Source organism: Pholcus phalangioides, unplaced genomic scaffold, assembly GCF_987345545.1.
Source record: "Pholcus phalangioides strain wild (caught in Gottingen) unplaced genomic scaffold, Ppha-v1.0 ptg000039l_1, whole genome shotgun sequence".
NCBI classification, from domain to species: Eukaryota; Metazoa; Arthropoda; class Arachnida; order Araneae; family Pholcidae; genus Pholcus; species Pholcus phalangioides.
Window position 1 is genome coordinate 7078860 of NW_028301625.1, and position 14789 is coordinate 7093648.

At 38.9% G+C, this 14789-nt stretch overlaps 1 protein-coding gene across 3 annotated transcripts in view; it reads left to right on the forward strand.

Moving 5' to 3' along the window:
* Wdr37 (WD repeat domain 37) overlaps positions 1 to 14789 on the forward strand; it is a 171004-nt gene that overhangs the window by 70165 nt on the left and 86050 nt on the right. For all 3 annotated transcript variants that reach the window (XM_089253993.1, XM_089253995.1, XM_089253994.1), the window contains exon 4: positions 5199 to 5269. In XM_089253993.1, coding sequence (XP_089110119.1) covers positions 5199 to 5269 — 71 coding nt within the window. The remainder of the gene's footprint in view (positions 1 to 5198; positions 5270 to 14789) is intronic.

Genomic DNA, 14789 nt, shown 5'->3' on the forward strand with positions numbered 1-14789 from the left:
GCTTAGATCCGTAGCCAGAAATTTCGTTCGGAGAGGGGAAAAAGTGGTCAAACAATATATTTGGCTATCTTTTCCCTTATTTCAGTCATTTTCTCACATTTCGAAGAGACCGGATCTCCAAGCCCCTCTCTGGCAACTGCCTTGCTGCAGCTATAAACATAAAATTCTGTCAGTAGTTTTATTTTATATGTTGAGATTCCCAAAAAAAAAATCTCAAAAAAACCTATAAGTTGGTCTTAAGGAAGAATTTGCAGATTACCAAATCCACGCTAGTGAAGACGCGTGTTCTTATTAACGGTTTATTTATCAAGTTTCTTATTCATGGATATTCCACACTTCTGAATCATTTTTTCTTCACTATGGACAGAACCCTTTCAACCCGGGTACACGACAAAGTGTTGTTCTGGGGCTGGGGGGGGGGGAATCTAGCTCCCATAGCCCCACAGTGTGGGCTGGGGGAGATTTAGCTCAGAGGAGAATAATGGTTTATATGTCACTGTCAAAGCCCGAAATTGGCTACTTCGCGAACTGACTAGCCCAGTTGACCCTTCCAATGTCCAAAATATGGGCTTTGGCCAGCCTTTGTATATCGATGCCTATGATTCGAGGTTATCGCCGCATTGGAGTATTTTTTTGTTACAATTATCGCCATTTATAATTAGCCATAGCTAATCGTAATTATTATGGTTAGCTATGGCAACTCTAACAGTCAAAGGAATCTGAATATCGATATCTTAGTGATCCATATATAGGGATCGACATGTAGGGCCCGGCGAAAGCCCGTAATTGGACATTGACCGGATAAACTGGGCTGGCCAGTTCGCGAAGTGACCAACTTCGGGCTTTGACAGTAACATATATATATGTTACAGGGGCGTAGCCAGAAATTTCGTTCGGGGGGGGGGACCAAAGTGACAGAACAATGGATTTGGCCATCTTTTTCCCTTTTTTCGGTCATTTTCTCATATTTTGGGGGGGGACCAGACCCCCAAGTCCCCCTCCCCGCTACGCCCTTGTATATGCGGTCATCGCTCGATATAACGACCCCCTCGTCCCTTCAAAATGGACGTTATAGTGGGAGGGTCATTGTATCGAAAGTAAAATATATATGATGGTCGTTCTATGAAAACATTTGGGCCTTATCCCACTGGTCGTTGTAATGGAATGATCGCTATAACATGAGGTAGTTATAATGAGTGTCGACTGTTTATATACACTGAAGAGCCAAAAAAACTGGTAAACCTGCCTAATATCGGGTAGGGCCCCCCGCGTGCCCGCAGAAGTGCCGCAACACGACGTGACATGGACTCGACTAATGTCTGAAGTAGTGCTGGAGGTAATTGACGCCATGAATCCTGCAGGGCTGTCCATAAATCCGTAGGAGTAAGAGGGAGTGGAGATCTCTTCTGAACAGCACGTTGCAAGGCATCCCAGATATGTTCATATCTGGGGATTTAGGTGGCCAGCGGAAGTGTCTAAAGTCAGAAGAGTGTTCCTGGAGCCACTTTGTAGCAATTCTGGACGTGTGGGGTGTTGCATTGTCCTGCTGATATTATCCAAGTTCGTCGGAATGCACAACGGACATGAATGGGTGCAGGTGATCAGACAGGATGCTTACGTACCTGTCACCTGTCAGAGTCGTATCTAGACGTATCAGGGGTCCCATATCACGCCAACTGCACACGCCCCATACCATCACAGAGCCTCCACCAGCTTGAACAGTCTCCTGTTGACATGTAGGGTCTATGGATTCATGAGGCTGTCTCCATACCCGTACACGTCCATCAGCTCGAAGCAATTGGAACCGAGACTCATCAGACCAGGCAACGTGTTTCCAGTCCTCAACAGTCCAATGTCGGTGTTGTCGGACCCAGGCGAGGCGTAAAGCTTTGTGTCGTGCAGTCATCAAGGGTACACGAGTGGGCCTTCGGCTCCGAAAGCCCATATCGATGATGTTTCGTTGAATGGTTCGCACGCTGACACTTGTTGATGGCCCAGCATTGAAATTTGCGGAAAGGTTGCACGTCTGTGACGTTTAATGATTCTCGTTAGTCCCGTTCTTGCATGATCTTTTTCCGGCCGCAGCGATGTCGTAGATTTATTTTTTTACCGGATTCCCGATATTCACGGTACACTCGTGAAATGGTCGTACGTGAAAATCCAAATTTCATCGCTACCTCGGAAATGCTATGTCCCATCTCTCGTGCGCCGACTATAACACCACGTTCAAACTCACTTAAATCTCGATAACCTGCCATTGTAGCAGCAGTAACTGATCTAACAACTATGCCAGACACTTGTTGTGTTATGTAGGCGTTGCTGACCGCAGCGCCGTACTCTGATTGGTTCCATATCTCTTTATTTGCATACGCATGCCTGTACCAGTTTTTTTGGCTCTTCAGTTTATATATATGTATATATACGGGTATATATGTATATAACTATCGACTGCCCGATAATTACACACGTGATTCCTTGTGAAAAACTGTCTAGGATCGTCGAAATATTAAATGTATTATAATATTTTGAACTTTTGTGACGTGTCATTTTTGTAACGGCCAGTTATGCACCATACAATCAATGAAAGTTAAATTCTTCCCCAGCGGAGGGTGGCAGTCTTTTTGAAAAAATGAATTGAAATATTCAATCACGTTAGAAGCCAAGTTCGATTGTCTTTCACGATTGACACTTTTTCTTCTTGAGGATTAATGTTATAACCTGTTTATTACGTAATAAATTCGATCAAGATATAGACAAATTGATCACCAGATTTGTAAAGTGCTTGCCAAATGATTTTTTTTTTTTTTTTTGAAAAATTGTTTTCCCAAAATCAAATTTTTGAGGTAAGGGGCATACAAGACATAGTGTTTATATTGTGCGTCCGTTTTTTTATGCTGTCGTTTTCATCAGATCACACGTTAATAAATAAATCAAATTTATTGGGGGAGGGGGAGGCTCAAATGTCCTCCGCCTCTAGATTCCGGCGCTTATGAGCCTACATGAGAATCGAGCAGAACTTGGGCATTTTTTCAGATGACGTTTCATTCATCTACGTATTTATAAGGAGGCGGTTTCCCCGAGCCTCTCTCAGCAGAGCCGGACCTCAGGCTCTCGCCGTTCTAGTCACTTCTGATTTGGCTGCCCCTATGAAATGCTCTTATGTTTAGTTTCCTTAATTTTTTCCCCAGAAATCATGCCACCCCCCCCCCCCCCCGCAGCTGTAAATTTCCAAAATGAAAGACATTTCTTAGTATTTGTTGTTCTAAATATGATTTTGAGAATTGTTTCATACACACACTCATGAAATAAATGGAGATGCTGTAATATGTTTTATATAACTGTATTTCTTCGACTTAAAATTGGGACAATTTGTGTGTGTGGATTGCAGAATTACAATCAAAAGCTGTAGCGCAACCATGCCCCACCCCTGCCAGTTAGGCTGGTATCTTTGCCCTCCCCACATTGCATTATAAAGTATGCAGAACAAAAATTATGCACAGTCGTCCCGAGCCCCAGGGCTGGTACCCTTGTGGGAGCTATGCTGACTCCAAAATATTCGAGGTCGTACGCATTGCCCTGGCTAGCCCATTTGTTGAAAGAAGCCCTGACCAGAATCGTCTCAACAGCGTGACAACCGTGCCCCCGGGACAGGGCCACAACTAGGATTTTAGCCACCTGGGGTAAACATGATTTTGATGCCCCCAGAACTTTGAAATTCGATAATTTGCGAGAGTGTTCTTTGTTCTCATCTAAAACTGCTGCCCCCTAAATTTTTCCGCCCGGAGCAGTTGCCTCCTTCCCCTTTGCTAATTCTGGCCCTGCCTCGGACAAAGGGGTTTTGTGAGGTCTTTTTTGGGCCCCACTTGATTAGAAGCACCCGATAACCAATTTACATTCTGAATGCCGAAAATTTTGACCAGATCTCATTGTCATGAGGCCCTTCCGTATATTTTTTTACATTATAAAATTAGTGAATTACTAATAAATGATGAAAATTCATTTTTATGATGATTTACGTACCGAAAAAATTTTAAAATTGGCTGAAGAAATAATTTCAAACTAATAAAATGTCTTCAATTATTTTGGCCCTCTGATTAACCGGGTTCCCGTTGACCCATTGTACGCCGAATTAGGCCGTTGTTAATTGCCGGAGTTGTTCGCCCGTGGGCCTCGTGGAGAGTTCTGGTTTTTCTATCTAGTTTTGATAGGTTGAATACCCCTGAATTAAACAGTGAAATTTCCTTTTCACATAAAAAACGGTAAAATTTATTTTTACGAACAAATGCAATTCGAGGATTGAGTTCAATACATTCTTGATTTCTTTTGGCAAATAAAGTAAAACCTGTCTTCCATGGAAGCGTAAGGGACCCACCGTCGCCACAGTGGCGGTCGGCTGAAGTTGGTTTTCTGTGGTTCCCAACTTCGAGTCGCAAATGCGAACTGATCTCCCCGTTAAAAAGTCTCGTCACAGAGAACAACAGGCCTGCAAATAGTACAAATATTCAGTCATTACACTTCATTCACTTCACTTCTGAGATATAGATGGCAGCACTGAAAAATCATGCACGACACTAGATACGCACTCAGACTGTTAGGTACACACACTTACGATTCCGGCACAACTCTCTAGGTAGTAAATTGCCTATGGCGATAGACCTGCGTTGTGCTCGGTATGAAAAAAAAAACAAAAAGAAAAACATTATTCTCTACGAGAATCTGTCGGTACCGACGGTTATTGACATTATATCCAAGGTGTTATAACGCAGTTGATTATTTTAACCGTTGCCAATTATCCCAAAAAAAAGTTAATGATTACATGATTACATCAAAACTATTCCAAACAAAAGGTAGCTAGATCGGACTAAAAGCTGGACGTATGGTCATTTTAGGTAGAAAGAAGAGGTCCAGGTAGGTGGCCATTTAAAAATTAAGTAATAGAAATTTTTCCTTTCCCTTCTTTATCTTGTGTAACTCGGCGATTTGCCGCTAGTGACTTCTTCATAGCGAGTTTCGCGGTCGGTCAGAGTGAAAAGAAACTTATCGCTTTCTGTTTGGCGGCAACACTGAGCATGCATCAATCACCAGCTGCTCATCCTCCGCGAGTTTCAAATTATTTTTTATGTATTTATGAAATATGTAATTGTGCAATCTAGTGTTATGTCGGATCAGCTTACTCTACTTTTATCTTTGCGTTTCAGATGCAGGCTGTATCAACTTTTCAGCCAGATCGAGAAAGAATTCGAAACCCTTTACTCAGAAAATTTGACACGTGAGTTGTGAACTTCTATTCCAGTTTATAAGACGCATGTGTTGTTAATGGCTTTTATTTTTACTTTTTAATGAGTGTTCTTGTTAAAACTTTTCACTTCACTTTGTATAATTATTGTACTTTATTTTAAATGTTCAAGAAAGTCCCTTGAGTGTGATTAACGCATTTGATTCATAAGAGTGATGATTTTATCGCTCCTCTTTTCTACCGTCAGGAAATCTGAAGGAATGTCTGAGATAGAAAATACAATTTTTTTTATTAACTTCAACTTGAGCGTACCGAAGCCCGCATTGGATTTAATAGAAATGTATTTTGGCATGACTACCTTATCTATTTTTCATGTACGGTAGTACTGAAGGAAAGCTACATGTTTACATTAACAGAAATTTCGGAGTACCCCGAGTCCGTATTACGTTTAATGTACTCAGTGGTTTCAAATCGTAAACACTTTCCTATGGCACATTTCTCCAGCTTTTCAATAATTTAAGGTGTTGTGGATGTGCCATTATGAATCTTTATCAGCTTCGATAATTTTTTGCAGTATGGTTAAACCATTTCGTTTTCTCACCTATTGGATATAAAACGACAAACTTCAATGCATTAATGTAGCCATAGTTGTGTGCAACATTTTCTCTAAGCCATGCACGATCAAAAATGCTTCCGCACACAGATTTTTTTTCATAATGTATACCAGCATTTCATGGAAATTCTGTGACGTGAAATTTCCACGAATTAGAATTTACCACGTCTCTGACATGACGTGAAGTCACGTCAGTGTAGTGTGTTTCAGCCTTTACGCCATCAGTCGAAGTGAAGTCATTGTGTGTGTTGGTTGTGATATCTACTACTGTACTATTGTTTTGAGAACTTATAACTATTTTGACTTTTCAAAAATAGTTTTTTTTTCCAACACCCATGGATGTGAGACGTGTTTTCAATGATCTTGATGAGGAAGAGGAAGTGATGGTTGTGCATTAATCGTTGCAGTAAAGTACTCGAGAAGAATGTGGATGCATCCCATATTGGGCCGTTTTTATCATTTAAACTGTCGAAAACCTAAATGAATGCTTTTGGCTAATATTCTTATCAGAATAGGTTGATAACATGATAACACTTACTTTTTTGTCTGATACGCTTTATTTTTAAACACCAATTTATTACAATAATTAAAACAAAATATTAATTATTATTTGCAGTTTCAAATATTTTGGCATACAGAGTCTAGAACAGATAATATAATTTTATGGTCCATTTTATATAAACAATTGATTACCTGTGTTCAATTTATTAAGCAAAATAGAGCTGTTTATTCAAAATGTGTGATAGGAAATCAAAGGTTAGGTTTTTGACCTCAGGAACTTACTCAGTATTAAAACAGTCAAAAACTTATTGTCAATGTTATCATTCTTACTTTTTCACTTGGAATAAGTTATAGGAGCTTTTCTTAAGCATCATTTCAAATCAGCAATTTTAGTCCTACAATTTATTATTTTGATCGCTAGCTACATTCTAATGTTATGCATAAATATTATGTATCATAACATAAATGTTATGATTTAAATATATCTAATATTTAGATAATTTAATAATAACAGAAATGAACTTTACATTTTTGACATAAAAGAACTTTTTAAACACCTATCTGTTATGAAAAGAGTACAGCAGATGGTTTATATCAATACACATATATAAGGAGCCATTCAAGTATTATGTAAGCAGATTTTCAACCATTTTTGACCCCCTCCCACCCTTGTCAGCAAAAGTCAGTAAAACACAGAGCCCCCCCCCCCCCGTCAGCAAAATTTCGTCAGCAAATTAGAATATTTCATATCTTCAAAAAGGGGTGGTTGATGACGCAAGCAACCTTCAACCCCCCCCCCCCTTGTTATCAAAAGTCAGCAAATCCGAAACCCCCTCCCCCGATGTTGACGTAATACTTGAATGACAAGCAATTGGAGAAATTTTTGAAGATTGAGAATCTAATCTTGAATTGAAGAATATAAAATAGTTCCATAGTTTTTCCTTCAGCGTTTATGTTATGCTCTATTCAAATTGTATATTTTACATGAAAAAATATAGACATATATTGTCCGAAATAATTCTGTAGAGAGAAGAAAATTATTTTACAATCATATTAAGTATTTTTTCTTTGTATAACATAGTGACTTTAAACATCACATGCAATCAGTATGTGTATTTTTAACGGGAATTTTCATATTCAAAAGCAATATTTAAGGTTTTTGACATGACTGTGTTTAAACCGTCAAAAACTGTCATTGCTTCAAAAGCCTGCCAACCCTGCCCAAGAGCGAGCAGAATGTCTGAAACAATTTGACGGACCATTTGTGTCCCATATTACGGGACATTCCTTTAATTTTGGTTGTTCCGATTTGATTTTTTTATACAATAAATATTGAATTTTTAATATTTACCAAGGTCATGAATACAGAGCGTGTTCATAACATAAATTATATTATGAAAACTATGGCAATAAATATTCATTTCACAGGTTCAATGGTTTTTTCCTGCGGGCCCGTCGCAAAAATAATAGCTGGGCCCCCTTAGCCCCAATTTTTTTTCTTCTGTGAGAGAGGAATCGGAAATTCAGAAAATGAAAATCATGAAAATTCGAAATAAATGCAAGGAGAAATTTTTTTTCATAATTGGTGGAAATATAGAATAATAGAAATATAGTGAAACCTCGCTACACAACGTTACTCAATACAACGACAAATCCCTCTACAATGATATTTTTCAAGTCTTGCTCAGAAATGTCTATACTCGAATGTTAAACTGCTGCCTCTCGATATAACGATAATCGCTCTACAGCGATAATTTTCCTAGGTCCGCAGAATATCGCTATATCGAGGTTTCACTGTAATTCCAGAACTGATGAAAATTCAAAATTCCAGAATTGATGAAAAAAAAATTACGGAATTCCGAAATTGATGGAAAATTCAGAATTCCGAGTTGATGAAAATTCAGAAATTATTTAAAAAAATATTCTAGATGTGGTGTAAATTCAGAAATTATTTAAAAAACAATTCTAGATATGGTGGAAATTCAGAAATTATTAAAAAAACAATTCCAGATGTGGTGAAAATTCAGAAATTATTAAAAAAAAAAATTCCAGATATGGTAGAAATTCAGAACTATTTCTTTCTAAATGAAAATGCAGATTTCCAGAATTTAAGAAAGAAATTATTGGTACTGTAAATGCGGGGTCCCCAAAACGCAGAGCCCGGTGCGACCGCACCTGTCCCACACCCTCAGGGGCGTCTCTGATACCCATAAATGCAGATCGACAGGTGTCTGGTGAGCCAACACCTTCTATAGCAGAAAGCCTCCGCTCCGAAGCTTTGACGTTACTGAAGTCGTCCATTTCATCTGTAGCCATTGAATATAGCAGTCCGACGTATGCAAAATTTTTACCTTTTTTTGCAGTATATTCAATGACTACAGGTGAAATGGACGACATCAGTGATGTCATGGGCTTCGCGCGGAGGCTTTCTGCTATAGACGGTGATAGTAGGGTCATACAGCAGAGAATTTGACCGAATGTGTTCGATTAGTTCCTCTTTCATCGTCGAAACGCGAATAAAAACAATAAATGAAAACACAAAAAAAACCCAAATGAATCAAAACGCGAACAAAAACAAAATTGATCAAAACACGAACAAAGCAAAAAAAAATGAGGAAAACAAATATGGCGTTCTTCACATGCCATCGCACGACTGATCAAAATTTGCAAGGTTTGATTTGTTTGTGACACGTAATAAGGCGTGTTACTTCAAATTTCATAATCCGACACATTCCCACGTCACGTCAGCACAGTGTGAACGTACCTACAGAAGGCTCATAGGTGGAATTTATATCGCACGCATTTCTACGTGGTCCCACGTCACATCAACGTAGTGTGTTTCAGTCTTTATTTTTATTTTTTATATAAAAAAATCTTATTTTTAAATCCCCCCTCTCCCAACAGCGAGCTCTCGATCCTCTCAGGCCATAAGCCAGCATGCAAATCACATTGGAACTGTACTATACGTGTGTGTGTGAATCATTTATAAACTTAATCATCATTTGATCATTTTTGTCGCACCACGGTCATTTTCTGCAGACGAGGGCTAATTAGACCGGGATCTGCAATTTATTGCCGATTCCGAACGGCGGCCTTTTTAATACTCACCGAGAGGTTGGTGCACTAACCTCTCGATGTGGGACTCTCCGCGGCAACAATCTTTTTCTGTGGTCATGTCACCGTTTCTGTTGTACCCCTGTGTCAGGAAAGTTTCTGACGAGAACGAACCGGGTATCGAACTCGCGACACCTCTAAACATCCTTCGGTACTTTTAGGCGAGTATCTTATCGACCTGGGCTACCGCGCCCACTAAACTTAATATCAATACATAAAGATCACTGATGTGTGGTAATGATATAAATGTGATAATGTGTTGAATAAAAATTGGAAAGAAAAAGTTCTACGTAAAAATTAGTAACTGCAGACTACATTGAAATATTGATACTGTACCGAAACCATCAGAGTTTTGAAATCAGCCGCCCTAATATACCCTAAATCCATTAAAATTCCCTTGGTAACATGAAAATGATTTATTTTCTTTGATAATATCCGAAGATGTTTCTCGCCGCTATTACTACGAAGGTTTTGACAGCTGGAAGATAAATCCAGGAAAGAAAATTCAAGTTCCCTTGTGGGGACCCACGTCCTCTCACTCCCCGCGTGAGCGTACTAGACCACCGAATTCTCTTTGCTTAGAACTTGTGTGTGCTGAATGGGGCCGTACATGGACAGAATACAGACATGGTACACCGTACATGGACAGCCAGCCCTAACTCAGGCCAAAGCTCACAATTTCTGACATTGCCACCAGATGGTAATTTATCCGAAAATGATGCCACTCTCTGCTACGAAAGTTTTGACAGCAGTCCATGTTAGGTCTGGCTGTCCATGTACAGTCCCGTTCAGAGCACACGAGCTGCAAGGAAAGAGGATTCCTTGGGCTTTGTAGTCTAGTGGCTCACCCGGCAAGTGAGAGGAGGTAGGTTCAATTCCCCGCAAGGCCAGTTGAATTTTCTTTCCTGGATTTATCTTCGCATCAGCCAGCTGCTAGAAAACCTTCGTATGGATAGCGGAGAGTGACATCATCCTCAGAAGAAACTAAACTGTCTCACGACGGTCCCGGACGGCGGATAAGCTCCGCCCCTGGGAGGGGGGACAGTGCTAATAAAATAATGCCTCACATGAGGTTTTTCAAAATATCTTGAGTAAAGGTACTTTAAAAGAGCTTCAAAACTTCCCGTAGTAGTTCAACAAAATCCCGATAACTCTGTCCGACAAAATTTAGCATTTTTTTTGTGAAAAAAAAGGAGTAAAAAGTTACAGGCAGGATGTTACATACAGGATAGTTCAAACAAGTGGTTTTGAATCTGGCTGACTTTTTTTTTCATCACAGCATTTCTAGCAGTTCTAAAAATTGCAGAAAATAAAATGGAACAACTCCTACTCACTGAGATTGGAACCCACACTGCTTAAGCAATGACAATGACTTAGAGCAGCGGTTCTCAACCTTTTCTGACTCGCGGAGCCCTTTTCAGTGAATAATTTCTCTGGCGGAGCCCTGTTTAACTCGAGGAGCACTTTTTAGCAAATTTATATCGCGGTACCCTTTAGGTCTCTTTTTTGTTTTTTTATCACATTTATTAATTTATTTTATTATTCTCGAGTGGCCTCTGGGAAATGTACACAGAGCCTCAAGGGCTCCGCGGAGCACCGGTTGACGTAGAGAATAATTCTTAGAACCAACTTTAATTGGAAATTCGTTCGAAGATAATGAATAGGAATAAGATTTTTGGCTATTCGAAAAACATTAGCTGGCAAAATTACTATAATTCAAATTCAATAAAATTCCCAAGACAATCGTAATCAATCATTTTCAGAATTTCTAAATTACAGTTATTACGATTGATATCACAACTATATAGTAAAATTTTTTTCAAAAATTTGCCGATTGGTTTTGGTTTTTGCCGAGGTGAAAAAAGCCCGATATAAGCTGTAATTACAATTTACTGTCAATGATCATTAAAATATCCGGAACATGTGCATTCGATGGCGTGCACGAAATTAGAAAAATTCATAAACTTGAATGACTAGTTAGTTAATTATTTATGATTTCAATTAGCATCAGAATCGTTGTTAGTAATAAATGACAAGTTTTCAAATTTACGAAAATCAGGAAATACGCAATTTTACTAATTTTCATGAAAATTGCTAAATGACAGCTTTTACCGAAGTGCTTGTCAAGTTCGAAATGTATACGTTTTCAAGCGTTTTTCGGGCTTTTACCACGCTGGCAGAAATTCACAAGGTCCGCGCCTTTTATTCACTGTGACGCAGATTTAAGTACGGCTTCTTCCCCAAGTTACATTTGCATGCATGGTGTTCTTTTTGCTCCAGATAAATTTCAACAGGAATGCCGTTTTAATGTTTGTGGAGGTGCCGTTTTCGTTTCATGTTAGACCATGCATTCTTTGATGACAATTGTTTGTATTGGTGTGTAGTATCACCTCTTAAAGCTTTTCCCATTACTTCTGAATCACCCTGTAGATGGACTTAACCCGAAAAAAGCAGCAGGGCCAGACAATCTCACCAATCGCATAGTATAAGCCATTGTACGTGCCAATATTAACTATTTCAAAAATTTCTTCAGTCACTGCTTACAACTCTGTACTTTCCAGCATTCAAACCTGGAAGGCTGGTTGTTCTTTCCAAGAGGGGACTTGGCGTAATCAACTCAATTCGTCCCATTACGCTGACTTCCAATTTGGGAAAGGTGCTCGAAAAACTTCTTACACAAAGATTCTCCTACTATGTTGAGCGGAACGGCCCCCTTCATCTCTTCATTTTGGTTTTCGTATGGGTCGCTCAACAGATGATGCCCTTTATCATCTAATTCTAATGGAACAGATTGAGAACAGGAGGAAAGAACTCACAGCCATTATCTCCCTCGACATTAAGAGAGCTTTCAATTGTGTGCGTCACAGGTAATAGCTAATAATCTTCGAATTATGTGTATTCCTGTTCAGCTAAGAAAAATTTTGGAGGACATTTTCTCGGGACGCACAATCACTCTCAACATAAGTACAGCGCCAGCATCCAAAACATTGGTTTAAGGTTGCCCCCAGGGCGCACGTAGTAGACCCGCTTTTTGGAATACTACATTCGATTCATTACTTCGACTCCAGTGGGCCCCGTGGGTCACAGCATAAGCCTTTGCCGATTACTTCCTTCTCTTGGTGTCTGCTAAGGAACCCACTGAAATTACAGCCTCTGCCAACGCTGCGTTGACACAGATCTCCGAATAGTTACAACAAAATGATCCGCAAGTGGAACCATCCAAATCATCATTTCTCTGGCAAAACGAGAGGGGAAAAAATTCCCACTAAAAACTTACTGGGAACGAATTAAGTTTGCCGAGAAAGGTCTCAAAATTTTAGGAATATAGACCGCCAACAAGCTCATTTTTTTAGCACACACACATTACTTAGAAAAACGAACAATATGCTGGATCATTTCAGACTATTATTGGGTGCAGGGTGGGGATACCATCGTAATCTGAAGAACACCTCTCTACAGAACTGTATCGACAGATTGCCCTTGGGGCTCCCATCTGGTTTTCTTCCCCCTCTGCTCGACTCCTGGCAAAGACGGACGTGATTGAAAGACAAGCTTTAATTTATATCACGCGAGCATTCGAGCCATAGCCACCACGGTTTTACAGATTGCTACTGGTAAAACCCCCACTGGGACTAGCTATAAAATCTTTTCAAATTTATGAAAATTGAAAAATTCGCAATTACATTAATTTTCACAAATTTTAACGACTAATTAGTTAATTAATTTTAATTAGCATCAGGATCGTTGTGATTAATAAATGACAAGCTTTCAAATTTATGAAAATCAGAAAATTCGCAATTTTACAAATTTGAATGACTAATTAGTTAATTAATTAAGATTTTAATTAGCATCAGGATCGTTGTGATTAATAAATGACAAGTTCCAAATTTATGAAAATCAGAAAATTCGCAATTTTACTAATTTTCACGAATTTGAATGACTAATTAGTTAATTAAGATTTTAATTAGCATCAGGATCGTTGTGATTAATAAATGACAAGTTCCAAATTTATGAAAATTAGAGAAATTGCATTTTTCACTACTTTCATGAAAGTTGCTAAATGTCAGCTTTTACCGAAGTGCTTGGTAAAAGTCCGAAATGTATACGTTTTCAAGCGTTTCTCGGGCTTTTACCGTAACATACATATACATATCTATATAAATTTTTATAACAGAATAACGAGAGGTCTCTCCGCCTACAAGCGTATAATTGTTCATTTTCTCCTGAATATATTGCAGGTATTATTAATGTCATTTGATCATTTTTGTCGCACCACGGTCATTTTCTGCACACGAGGGCTAATTAGACCGGGACCTACAATTTATTGCCGATTCCGAACGGCAGGCTTGTTTATACTCATCGAGAGGTTGGTATGCTAACCCCTCGATGGGGGACTCGCTGCGGTAGGTATTATTAATGTATACAGGGTGTGGTAACTATCGACCGCCCAATAATTACACACGTGATTCCTTGTGAAAAACTAATATGGAAAAGTGTTTTCCGTTTTTTGATCTGACTTATAATTAATGAGTTATAACGCTTTAAAAATTGTTGACGTACTTGAAAATCCGGCCAAATTCACTAAACGTACACCAAATGTATAACTTGGCGTTTTAGACAATGCTAAAAATGTATTAACCCTGCTATACAGAAAACGAAGGAGATAAAAACCAGTTTTTTTTCCCCTCGCACTTTTCAGGAAAGAGAAAAAACTTTATTTACAAGTCAGAACAGGTTTTTTGCATCTCACAAAGCTAGCTTCACAGAGGTTAAAAATAAGCGTTAGTCGTTTTGTTTTATTCTCCAGTAAGTATTGCGTCTAATTATTTATTGTTATAATTTCTAATTTGATGGCATTCAGCATACAAAAATATTGTGACATGCACCTTATATTAGGTGAGTGCCACAGAAAATTCACCGACAACAATTCACCGCTAGAAAAATTCACCGACCAACAATTCACCGCCGGAAAATTCACCGCTAGAAAAATTCACCGACCAACAATTCACCGCCATGCAATTCACCACTAGGAAAATTCACCGACTAGCAATTCACCGACAACAGTTTTAGTGCGAGTGTAAAGATTATAAGGTAGAAAAGAATGTGTTATTGGCACAGGTGGAGGTGGATATTTACCCCCTCCCTTTTCTCTTCACAACATATCTTGTTTATTTCGTCCCACTTCATCAGCGTGCTATGGAAAGGGACACGTGAAAGCACCAGCTTACTGAAGAAGCGAATTTTATAATAATAAAGCAACAAAAAACAAATGTGATTCATCAAGTAACCCCAGAAAACTTCCACATGGGGGTCCCCAAACTCCAA